General features: G+C 41.2%; 1 protein-coding gene across 1 annotated transcript in view; it reads right to left on the bottom strand.

Annotated features, from left to right (window-relative positions):
- The window catches only part of F7 (coagulation factor VII), a 31,939-nt gene extending 19,717 nt beyond the window's left edge, over positions 1 to 12,222 (bottom strand). Inside the window, exons 1-5 of the mRNA XM_040336242.1 lie at positions 12,018 to 12,222; positions 7,311 to 7,474; positions 6,379 to 6,403; positions 6,184 to 6,297; positions 4,751 to 4,891 (exon numbers count right to left, since the gene is read on the bottom strand). Coding sequence (XP_040192176.1) covers positions 4,751 to 4,891; positions 6,184 to 6,297; positions 6,379 to 6,403; positions 7,311 to 7,474; positions 12,018 to 12,087 — 514 coding nt within the window. The 5' untranslated portion in view covers positions 12,088 to 12,222. The remainder of the gene's footprint in view (positions 1 to 4,750; positions 4,892 to 6,183; positions 6,298 to 6,378; positions 6,404 to 7,310; positions 7,475 to 12,017) is intronic.
- Between the last annotated feature and the right edge of the window lie 508 nt (positions 12,223 to 12,730).

Genomic DNA, 12,730 nt, shown 5'->3' with positions numbered 1-12,730 from the left:
TATATATATATATATATACACACACACACACACAATGCTGAGAAAAATTATTTGCCCCCTTTCTGATTTTGTATTTTTTTTGCATATTTGTCACACTTAACCGCTTCCCGCCCGGCCCATAGTAATATGACGGCCGCAGGAACCTTTCGTCCCTCCGGGCGTCCGTCATACGATGTCCTGGGATTCCTGCAGTGTGGAGCGCGCGTGCTCGCCGCATCACTGGGGACCCAATGCGCGTGTCCGGCAGCCGCGATGTCCGCCAGGTACCCACGATTGTTCGTCACAGAGACAGGGACGTGGATCTCTGTGTGTAAACACAAAGATCCACGTCCTGTCAGAGAGAGATCGATGGTGTGTCCCTTGTACATAGGGACACCGATCGGTCTCCTCCCCTTGTGAGTCCCCTCCCCCCACAGTAAGAATCACTCCCTAGGGAACACAATAACCCCTTGATCGCCCCTTAGTGGTTAAGCCCTTCCCTGCCAGTCACATTTATCGCTGTATAAATGTGAATGGTCCCAAAATAGTGTCAAAAGTGTCCGATCTGTCTGCCGCAATATCACAGTCCTGACAAAAATCGCAGATCGCCGCCATTACTAGTAAAAAAAAATAAATAAATGTCATAAATCTATCCACTATTTTGGAGGCGCTATAACTTTTGTGCAATCTAATCAATATACGTTTATTACGATTTTTTTTAAATATGTAGAAGAATATGTATCGGCCTAAACTGAGAAAAAAAATATATAAAAAATGGGATATTTATAATAGCAAAAAGTAAAAAATATTGGGCCAGATCCTCAAAAGGGATACGCCGGCGTAACTGCTGTTACGCCGTCGTATCCCTGTTTCTAACTATGGAACTGATCCACAGAATCAGTTTTCCATAGTTAGGCAGAAGATCCGGCATGTGTAAGGGACTTACACTGCCGGATCTTAGGATGCAGTACCGCATCCGCCGCTGGGGGCATTTCGTGTCGAAATGCCGCCTCGGGTATGCAAATTAGCACTTACGGAGATCCACGAAGCTTTTCAGCTTCGTTTTTTCTCCGTAAGTTTTAGTTTGCAAACGCAAAATTAGGGCTGCTTTTACAAAGCGTAAACTGTTTACACCATGTAAAAACAGACCCTTCTGTCCAGCGACACGATTTTTTTTTTTTCGCACCGTATCTTTTTTTTTTCCCGACGCAACTTTATTGACCCGTCGCAATCCACAAAGCTCGGCGTAACGTAATTTCGCGCTATGCACGTCGGGAAAATGACGTTACGAGCATGCGCAGTATGGCCGGCGCGGGAGCGCGCCTAATTTAAATGGGAATCGCCCCCATGAAAAGAGGAACGCCTTGCGCCGGCGGAATTTAAGTTACACAGCCAAACATTTCTAGGTAAGTGCTTTGTGGATCGGGCACTTAGGTAGAAATTTTAAGGCAGTGTAACTTAAATGGGAAAAATTAATTTACGCCGGATCTTTGTGGATTACCCCCATTGTGTTTTTTTCTAAATTATTGGTCTTTTTTTGTTTATAGCGCAAAAAATAAAAAACACAGATGATCAAATACCACCAAAATAAAGCTCTGTTTGTGGAAAAAAAAAGGACGTAAATTTTGTTTGGGAGCCACGTCGCACGACCGCGCAATTGTTGTTCAAAGCGTGACAGTGCTGAAAGCTCAAAATTGGCCTGGGCAGGAAGGGGGTGAAAATGCCCAGTATTGAAGTGGTTAAATGACTTGTTTATTACACAAAGATAACCCGAGTAAATACAGGTGAAACTCGAAAAATTTGAATATCGTGCAAAAGTTAATTTATTTCACTAATGCAACTTAAAAGGTGAAACTAATATATGAGATAGACTTATTACATGCAAAGAAAGATGGTTCAAGACGTGATTTGTCTTAATTGTGATGATTATGGCTTACAGCTCATGAAAACCCCAAATCCACAATCTCATAAAATTTGAATATTGTGAAAAGGTGCAATATTCTGGCCTCAAAGTGTCCCACTTTAATCAGCTAATTAAGCCATAACACCTGCAAAGGGTTCCTGAGCCTTTAAATGGTCTTTCAGTCTGGTTCAGTAGGAATCACAATCATGGGAAAGACTGCTGACCTGACAGCTGTGCAGAAAACCACCATTGACAACCTCCATAAGGAGGGAAAGCCTCAAAAGGTAATTGCAAAAAAAGTTGGATGTTCCCAAAATTCTGTATCAAAGCACATTAATAGAAAGTTATGTGGAATTGAAAAGTTTGGAAGAAAAAGGTGCACAAGCAGCAGGGATGACCGCAGCCTGGAGAGGATTGTCAGGAAAAGGCCATTTAAAAGTTTTGGGGACTTTCACAAGGAGAGGACTGAGGCTGGAGTCAGTTCATCAAGAGCCACCACACACAGACGGATCCTGGACATGGGCTTCAAATGTTGTATCCCTCTTGTCAAGCCACTCCTGAACAACAAACAACGTCAGAAGCGTCTTACCCGGGCTAAAGAAAAACAGACCTGGTCTGTTGCTCAGTGGTTCAAAGTCCTTTTTTCTGATGAGAGCAAATTTTGCATCTCATTTGGAAACCAAGGACCCAGAATATGGAGGAAGAATGGAGAGGCACACAGTGCAAGATGCTTGAAGTCCAGTGTGAAGTTTCCACAGTCTGTGTTGGTTTGGGGAGCCATGTCATCTGCTGGTGTTGGTCCACTGTGCTTTATTAAGTCCGGAGTCAACGCAGCCGCCTACCAGTAGATTTTGGAGCACTTTATGCTTCCTTCCGCAGACAAGCTCTATGGGGATGCTGACTATATTTTCCAGCCAAAACTGCCAAAAGCACCAAAACCTGGTTCATGACCGTGAAATTATTGTGCTTGATTGGGCAGCAAACTCGCTTGATCTGAACCCCATAGAAAATCTAGGGGGGAATTCCAAAAGAAAGATGAGAGACATTAGACCGAACAATGCAGAAGAGCCGACGGCCGGTATTGAAGCATCCTGGTCTTCCATAACACCTCAGCAGTGCCACAGGCTGATAGCTTCCATGCCACGCCGCATTGAGGCAGTAATTGCTGCAAAAGGGGCCCAAACCAAGTACTGAGTATATATGCATGCTCATACTTTTTAGAGGTCCGATAATGTTCTATGTACAATCCTTGTTTTATTGATTGCATGTAATATTCTAATTTTACGAGATTGTGGATTTGAGGTTTTCATGAGCTGTAAGCCATAATCATCACAATTATGACAAATCACGGCTTGAACTCTCTTGCTTTGCATGTAATGAGTCTATCTCATATATTAGTTTCACCTTTTAAGTTGCATTAGTGAAATAAATGAACTTTTGCACGATATTCAAATTTTTCCAGTTTCACCTGTACAAAATGCAGTGTTTAAATGATGGTTTCATTTATTAAGGCAAAAAAGCTGTCCAAATTGCTCTCTATACCTAATAACTGGTTGTGCCACCCTTGGCAGCAACAACTGCAATCAAGCGTTTTGCGATTACTGGCAATGAGTCTTTCACATTGCCGTGGAGAAATTTGGCCCACTCTTCTTTACAGAATTGTTTTAATTCAGCCAAATTGGATGGTTTTCCAGCAAGAACGACCTGTGTAAGGTCATGATCCAGCATCTCAATTGGATTTAAGTCCGGGCTTTGACTAGGCCACTCCAAACTTAAATTTTGCTTTGTTTACACCATTTGGAGGTGGACTTTCTGTTGTGTTTCGGATCATTGTCCTGCTGCATAACCCAAGTGCACTTGAGCTTGAGGTCACAAACTGATGGCCAGACATTCACATTTAGGATTTTCTCGGAATTCATGGTTCCATCAATTATGTTATGTCGTCTAGGTCCTGAAGCTGCAAAACAGCCCCAGACCATCACTATACCACCACGACATCTGACTGTTGGTATGATGTTCTTGTTATGAAATGAGCCGTCGTCATGCTCTTAGAGTAATTTTTGTAGGCTGGCCTCTCCTGGGAAGGTTCACTACTGTTCCAAGTTATCTCTATTTGAGGATATTGGCTCTCCCTGTGGTTCACTGGAGTTCCAAAGCCTTAAAAATGGCTTTGAAAACCTTCCTAGACCGATACATGTACATTACTTTGTTTCTAATCTGTTCTTGATTTTTTTTTTTAGATTGTGGCATGATGTGTGGCTTTTTGTGATCTGTTCTTGAATTTTTTTAGATTGTGGCATGGTGTGTGGCTTTTTGTGATCTGTTAACGTGCTTCACTTTGTCAGACAGGGTCTATTTATGTGATTTCTCGATTCAACAGTTCTGGCAGTAATCAGGTCTGGTTGTGTGAAATTTAACTCAGCTTTCCAAAAAATTGTGGTAAATCATAGTTCATGATTCAGCATGGGAGGGGGCAATTACCTTTTCACATAGGACCAGGCAGGTTTAAACAGCTTTTTTTCCCTAATAAATGAAATAATAATTTAAAAACTGCATCCTGGATTTACTTAGGTTATCATTGTGTAATATTAAAATTTGTTTGATGATCTGAATCATTTAAATGTGGGAAATATGCAAAAAATAAAATAAAAATCATGAAAGGGGGGAAATACTTTTTCACAGCACAGTGTATATATATATATATATATATATATATATATATATATATATATATATATATATATATATACATATATATATATATATATATAAATTCCCTTTGTCCGATTGTGCTCCGGAACATGTCAGGCTCTACCTGGCATATTTTTACTCTGGTTGAATGTTCCCAAGAGATGTTATACCACCCACCTGTTGGAATGCATGATATTCCATCTTGGCCCAGAGCATAGCCTTCCATACACACACACTGCCGATGTTCTTCCTCAGAGCTATGGCAGAACTGATCACATTGTCCATTATCATTTTCACATGTTATTGACTCTTCCACATCTGAGGGAATATACATATTTATCAAATTTTGTTTACTGCTTTAAAGTTTCAGTGACTCAAATATCCTAAGCCAAGGACTGCAAGCAGATTATACTAATTCAGACATTAAACCCAAAATTGAACCTTACTTGGCTAATACTTTTGCATCAATTTACACTTTGCTACAAAACATGCTGCGACCCCTAAAAGTACATTACTAAACGTCCCAATTCTTTGTTTGAATCTTAAAGTGACAATAAATTTTAAATGCTCAATCGTTTTCTGAAAGTAAAAACAGATTTATTTATCTTATTCTGCACAACAATTCACGTACACTAGCGGCGGCGTAACGTATCCCGTTTACGTTACACCGCCGCAAGTTTTCAGCGTAAGTGCCTGATTCACAAAGCACTTACCTGTAAACTTGCGGCGGTGTATCGTAAACATGTCCGGTGCAAGCCCGCCCAATTCAAATGGGGCGTGTACCATTTAAATTAGGCGCGCTCCCGCGCCGGACGTGCTGCGCATGCTCCGTTAGGAAATTTCTGCCGTGCTTTGCGTGAAGTGATGTCATTTTTTTGAACGCCGACGTGCGTAACGTACTTTCGTATTCCCGGACGTCTTACGCAAAAAAAAACAATTTTGAAATTCGAAGCGGGAACGACGGCCATACTTTAACATGGCTCGTGTAAAGTTAAGGCATGTATAACGAGGCTTAACTTTGCGATGGGAAAAAATTACTAGCGACGACGTAACGAACGCGAAAACCGTCGTGGATCGCCGTAAATGCTCATTAGCATACCCGACGCAGGATAACGACGCAAACTCTACCCAGCGACGGCCGAAGTATTGCAGCCTAAGATCCGAAGGCGTACCAAACCGTAAGCCTGTCGGATCTTAGCCAAAAGCCGTCGTATCTTGTTTGTGAATCACAAATAACGATACGACGCAGCAAATTTGAAAATACGCCGGAGTATCAGTAGATAGGCGAGTGTCTGTTTTTTAAAAGTTAGCATCTCCAGTTTTTGTAGCTGCGGACTTTTAATTTTCCAAAAGCTGACTGAAGAACTGCGTTAACATGCATACATACAATCCCTGAGAACCTTTGTTAGGACAGACTATGTTCCAATCTAGTTTACAATTAATAATGATATTGGCCAGCACAGTACAGACAGGGTTAGTTATGGTAAATATTAACTCCCCTGCCTCTCCTTAACATAACTGTTATGTTTTCCCAATATGGCTGCAAAAGTGGAAATACACTTTAAGCATTCAGCATTAGTTATATCCAGCACGCATAGAGAAAAGCTTACTTGTTTCACAGTTTCTACCCTCATAACCTTCTGGACAGGTGCAGACATATGACTGAAACTGGTCACTGCAGATACCTCCATTCAAGCAGGGGTTGGAGAGACAGTCATTGGCATCTGTAAACAAACAATATATAATAAATGTCTATAAACACCCCCGCCCCCACCTTCCTATTAGAATGCATTGTTGTAGCATACCTTTGTATGTCCTCCAAAATTCTTTCTGGTAGAGGAAAAAAATAGTAACAAATGTAACAATTATTTACTGGTCTAAACATATCAAGAATCATAACAGTCCAATTAAATCCCAAATTTAAATCAGCTAAATATAGTCCAGTGGTACTGAAAGATCTTCAGTGTCTTAGGCCCCGTACACACAACCGGATCCGATCCGCTGGGATTGATCCGAGGATCAGTTCCAGCAGATAGATCCGGTCGTGTGTACGGCCTAGCGGACATTTTCAGGCGGATAAAAATCCAGCCGACGGATTTTCAGCGGATAAAAATTTCTTAGCATGCTAAGAAATCTATCTATCCTGTCCGCCGGACTTATCCGGTCGTCTGTACAGACTCACCGGATAAGTCCGTCCGATCCCATCCCTTGCATGCGTCGTAATGATTCGACGCATGCGTGGAAGTATTCATCTTCCAGGGTCGGCCACGTCACCGCGGATGTATTCCGCGGGGATTTTGATCTGATGGTGTGTACAGCCATCAGATCAAAATCCGCCAGAGGATTTATCCGCTGGAAACAAGTTGAGTAGGTTAGGAAGGAAGGTGCTAGCTGCCTCTGGATACCCGACAAGGAGCTGCACCAGGAGGACAAACTTTGTTTACGTCTCACTTGCCCTGGGGCTGATATTTAGGGAAATCAAACTGTATGGCCTTGCACACCTTTTATTTTGATACACCTGGAATGTATTATGCAGGTTTAAACTGGGCTTTAAAGAGATATCTCGATGTATAAAATTCTCTTAATAGGAATAAGTAAAACATTTCTGCTCAGTGAGCAGGTTACAATCACTGATTCTTATAGCCTACCATTTTTTTGTTAATGGCACTTGTATTATGCCATAAATCTATGACTTAACATTATGGTGTAATCTTATTAGAGAAATGTATGCGATTACCAAACGTCGCTCATCCTTGAAGATTTCCCTGGCCTCTTCATATGAGCAGGTTTCTTCAATGCATTCCCGCTCCAAAGAGGGTGCCTTGAACTCCTCAAAAATTGAGTTGGCTCTCCTCACCCTACTCTTCAATACACTGTCTGCCTCTTTATTGTTTAGGAAAACTGCAAAACAAAATCACATAAAACAAACGGAGATATAGGTAAATATATATTGATTTTAATGCACTGTAAACGTAGCAAATACTAGTATTTGCAAAACTTATTAAGTTATACAATTAGTTATTATTCATTTATTATGTGAATATTTAAAGTAAAGTAACATGAGGGAAATGTATAACCTCTGTCTGTGTCCTATTGGGGAGATTTCCCTTCACTTCCTGTCCCATAGTAAAAACAGGAAGAATGAGAAAATCCCAAAAAGTGAGGGAATCCATGGTTGTCACCAAAACTAGTGTCCCCATTGAAAGATCTCCGCTCTATTCCTGTTCTGGTGACAACACAAAATTTGGGATTTTGTTTTAAATTTCACTCTCAGGCCCCGTACACACGTCCGAACATGTCCGCTGGAACTGGTTCCGACGGACCAGTTTCAGCAGACATGTTCGGTCGTGTGTACGGCCGACCGGACAATTGTCCGGCGGATCGGACAGTTTCCAGCGGACAAATGTTTCTTAGCATGCTAAGAAACATGTCCGCTGGAAGCCTGTCCGTCGGACATGTTCGGTCGTCTGTACAGACTCACCGGACATGTCCGATCGGCCGAAAGCCATCGCATGCGCCGAAGTGATTTGACGCATGCGTGAAAGCATTGACTTTCCAGGGCCGCGCACGTCACCGCGTATCGTGTCCACGCGGATTTCTGTCTGATGGTGTGTACAACCATCAGACAGAAATCCGGCGGCGGACCGTTTTCAGCGGACAGATCCGCTGGTGTGTACGAGGCCTGAGTGATAACCCTGAACAGGACAAATAGAGAGGGTGAATGTCACTAACAGGGGCACAGACAGCGATAACAACCTGACAAGTGTTCTAAACCCTCTCCGCTCTATCCAAAACTAATAAAAAAAAGTTTTGCCTTTAAATTTACTTTAACAAATTCAGCCCTGGAAAGATTTTCCCCCTTAATGACCAGGCCATTTTTTTGCGATATGGCTTTGCATTGCATTAACTGACAATTGCGCAGTCGTGGGATATTGTATCCAAACAAAATTTATGTTATTTTTTCCCCACAAATAGAGCTTTCTTTTGGAGGTATTTGATCACCTCTGCAGTTTCTATTTTTTGGACTATAAACAAAAATAGAGTGACAACTTTGAAAAAAAAAAAAATAATATATGAAGCTCCTGTTGAATAGGCGCTATTTGTAAATGTAGTTATCTGAGCTGTAGTTTAGCTCAGAATTCTATGCCAAATTATGGGTCTCTGTTCCAGCTCGGCTGCGTTGCGCATCTTCCACCTGACTGTGGATGTCGCTGTCACCGGTGGTCAAGGTTGGAACTGAAATGGGCTGGGTGTATTGGGTGCCTCTTGCCCAGAAGCAGCTCAGTGGCGTGGTCCCCGCCGCTGTGCATTCTGGGGAGGGGTACTCAAGGGGCAGACACAGTTCTGGCGGGGTCTTCCGATCCTGAACTGATGGCCCTCCTGGCCTCAGGGATGTATTAGCAACTTTTGGTCTTTGGGCCTGCTGGCCCGAGGCTCCGTTACTGAGAGTAGGCCCAGAAGTTTATGGGGCCTACTGGTCCGGGGATGGTCCTGTGCTGTCTTCTCTGCAGGAAGAAGCCGAACAATTGAGGATTCAATTAGAGGACGCATCCTGGCCAATTTATCTCACAGTGCGCCCGGATTGGCTGAAAGATCCTGGCACCGTGAGCTGGGTAACTTCTTTGGAACTTTGCAAAGTGCATGTGTGGTTGCATGGTCCTATGGCAGAGGACCATGTAACGACTCAACGGCATTCATCAGGTCTGTGGCAGAGATTTTTGAATGAGCTTCGCATTGGCTGCTAGGTCAGTGAGAGAGGCCTAGCCGGTGGTTGCTGAATCCAGTGTGGGAACAGTTTGTCTTCTGGATCTAAGATTATACCCACAATCTGCAAAGCAAGGTACCTGAATCTTCCCTAACCCTCTATCCCTAACGGAACTTGTTTAATAAAACCCTTGAAGAAAAAGAAACCAAGTGTTGGTGTGGACATTTATAACTCTCCAAAAGGACCACTAGGACAAGCATGGTGAACAGTAAGGTAACGGCAGGCCCAAATCTAAACCAGCAGCTCCTTCGGGGGTAGTGCTACATATATTTTTTTTTTACTTTCTGCTATAATACATATCCAAAAAATATATATAAAAAGTATATATAAAAACAAATGTGTTCATCGGTTTAGGCCATTATGTATTCTTATACATATTTTTGGTAAAAAAAAAAAAAAAAATCGCAATAGGTGTATATTGATTGGTTAAATAAAAAAATGCATAACAATCTATTGGCCCAGGAGCTCAAGAGAGGAACTCTACCCCAGGTTTATTTAATATGTGGTTGTCTCAAGTGTAAAGTCGCACTAAGAAGAGATCTGTATCTCTCCATCACTTTGTACCATTTGCACATTGGAATGTATTAATGACACAGAGAAAGGATTGATCCATTGTTGTCTGTTCACGATTTGATTGCATTTGCACTTTTGGATTTATTGGACTGTACATACTATCATTGACATTTGTTTTGATTGCAGTCCTTTTGGACACAGATTTTAAACCTTGCACCTAGAAGTTTATTTATATTTATTTATTTTATTGTCACTTTGTACACTGTTATTGTGGTCTCTGCACAATTGTAGTCTGCAGTTTTTACACACAGTACCGTGGAGTTTGCACAGTTTGCTGCTTATGTACACAGCTCATTTATTGTATGTTGCACTTTATTTATATGATTGCGGCAGTTGTGTACACTTATCATTTATGCACATAGCACTTTATATGTCTGGATGCTTGTTTTCCAATTTATGAAAAATTTTAATCCATTATGCTAGGAGCCTATTGCTATATCTTTTTCCTTACTTTAGCCTAGTGGCACTGTATTTTCTCTTGGCAACAGCGCAGCAGCACCACCCCCCATCTGTTTACTATATGCCTATGTACTGTATCTTATGCCAGAAGTTCTACATACAGGAAAGCTGCAGTGACTCATGAAGCTTCCCAGCGAATATCACAGAACTTTACAGTTTTCCTTCTTTGAACTAACAATGGTGGGCAATGGAAGATTTGCATAATGTTAGATTTATTACTCATTGTTTTGTCTCAACGAATTTCATCAAACTAGCTACTGAAACACAACATTATAGGCAGAGGACATACGGTTTGAAAAAAGAACTGCACAGACCTTTACCAACATCTTTCGAGACTGCAAGCTGCGTAAACAAATATATTACATTTCAGAAAGAGGGAGAGAGTCCGCAGCTTATACGTATTAATGCTTGTTCCTATGCTAGTTTGACATTATATATGTTTATGGAGAAGCCATACTTCTCACATATACATTTTTTGCTTTCAGCTTTGTAGTGCTGCACAATGATTGTGCACAACAGCTCCTGTCCCCCCAGTGTTATTCTCCTTATGCCGCGTACACACGGTAATTTTTCGGCATTAAAAACGATGTTGCCCACACACCATCGTTTAAAAAAAATGATGAACAAAGCGCGGTGACGTACAACACGTACGACGGCACTCTGAAGGGGAAGTTCTATTCGCCTTTGGGCTGCTTTTAGCCGATTCCTTGTTAGTAAAAGACGATTCGCGCTTTTTTGTCTGTTACAGCGTGATGAATGTGCTTACTCCATTATGAATGGTAGTTTTACCTGAACGAGCGCTCCCATCTCATAACTCGCTTCTGGGCATGCGCGGGTTTAAAACGTTGTTTTAGCCCACACACGATCATTTTTTACAACACGAAAAACGAAATTTTTCAGAAGCCGAAAACGATGTGAAGCCCACACACGATGATTTTAAATGACGTTTTTTTTCATGCCGAAAAACGACCGTGTGTAAGCGGCATCAGACTAAATAAACATAGACTAAAACATAGGCTAAAACTAAATAAAGAAAAAACATACTTGATTTATCATGTAAATGCTTTTACCAGCAAGGTAGTTTGCACAGTCTAGAATAAAGGTAGCCAAGGAAGCAGGAACCTGCATAGCTATGTATTAAGTACGATCAGGAAAATATAGTTCACCAAACTATACGATAGTAACTCAAAATATGTTCTGTAGTATACATATATTGCATAGAGAAATCTAGCTTTCTCTTTAGTTGTGTTTGCGACAAAAACACCACCATCAATTTTACAGTAGCAGATCTGTGGCACTCTTCACTGTCTCATGCCATCTTTAAAGGTCCTCTGTTAGGGCCAATAGTTAGAACTGAATGACTGTTGACTATGAGATTAGATATTACAGATATGTCTACATTTACATTTTAAGTATATAGAAATGTTTTGATGCTGGATGTCAGGTTTGACTTTTCTTAGCTGGCTTCATTTCTGTGAAATTATTTGTACGATAATACAATTTTTTTCCCCCCACAGCTACATATGCCACCATATACCACTATGTAAAAACGGTTTTAAACGTAGTACCATTTTTTTTTATCAAATGCCATAGCACAATCCTTGTATTTAATTGATTAAATAACATTTACCACATTTCATTGCTTACCTGCAAACGTTAGGAGGGGTGATAAGATGAAAATAAAGCAAAACAGGGTTTCTCTCTGCCCTAGCCCCATGTTGGGGAAGGTTTTCCTCTCCTGTAACTCTCTGTTTTCAGTAGAACATTGGAAGTACAAAGTCCATTGTTCAAATATTAGGAAATAGATGGAGGAGGGGATAGAATAACAAGGACAGCTGTTGGTGTGTTCTGTCCCGCAGGTCCTGACTTGTTACAGATGTTCTCAATTTCACTACAATGGCTGGCAGGAGGACCTCTAGGTGTCATTGGCTTTGGGTGGACTAACTCATCTCTACTCTAGTTTTTGTTCCTGTATTCTCCTTGGAAACTAGTGGATTTTGTGTAGATAGCCTATAACCTTTGGGCAGAAATGTTGGGCTTTATTCACTCTTTATAATTGTCCTTGCATTTATATATTTTGTCAGCTGGGTCCACTAAATTGTGAGGGTATATTTAATTTCAATCAGTTTACCAGTTTTCTTGTCATATGACCATGCATGTAAATATATAGCAGTATATAGCAATGGGAACTCTAGTATACGAATCACAGTGGGAAAGCTGACACCCTCGGTTTTGCCAACACAGAGGGATAATAGTGGTGTATATACATATACAAGAGTCAGTGCTTGGCTGAGTTCCTGCAGGGAATATATGAGAATGATCCTGGACTAGTGGGACCTAAAATCCTGGAAAAAGCACAC

This window comes from Rana temporaria, chromosome 2, assembly GCF_905171775.1.
Source record: "Rana temporaria chromosome 2, aRanTem1.1, whole genome shotgun sequence".
Taxonomy (NCBI): Eukaryota; Metazoa; Chordata; class Amphibia; order Anura; family Ranidae; genus Rana; species Rana temporaria.
Note: the sequence above shows the minus strand (reverse complement) of the source record. Positions and strands in the feature narration are given on the sequence as shown.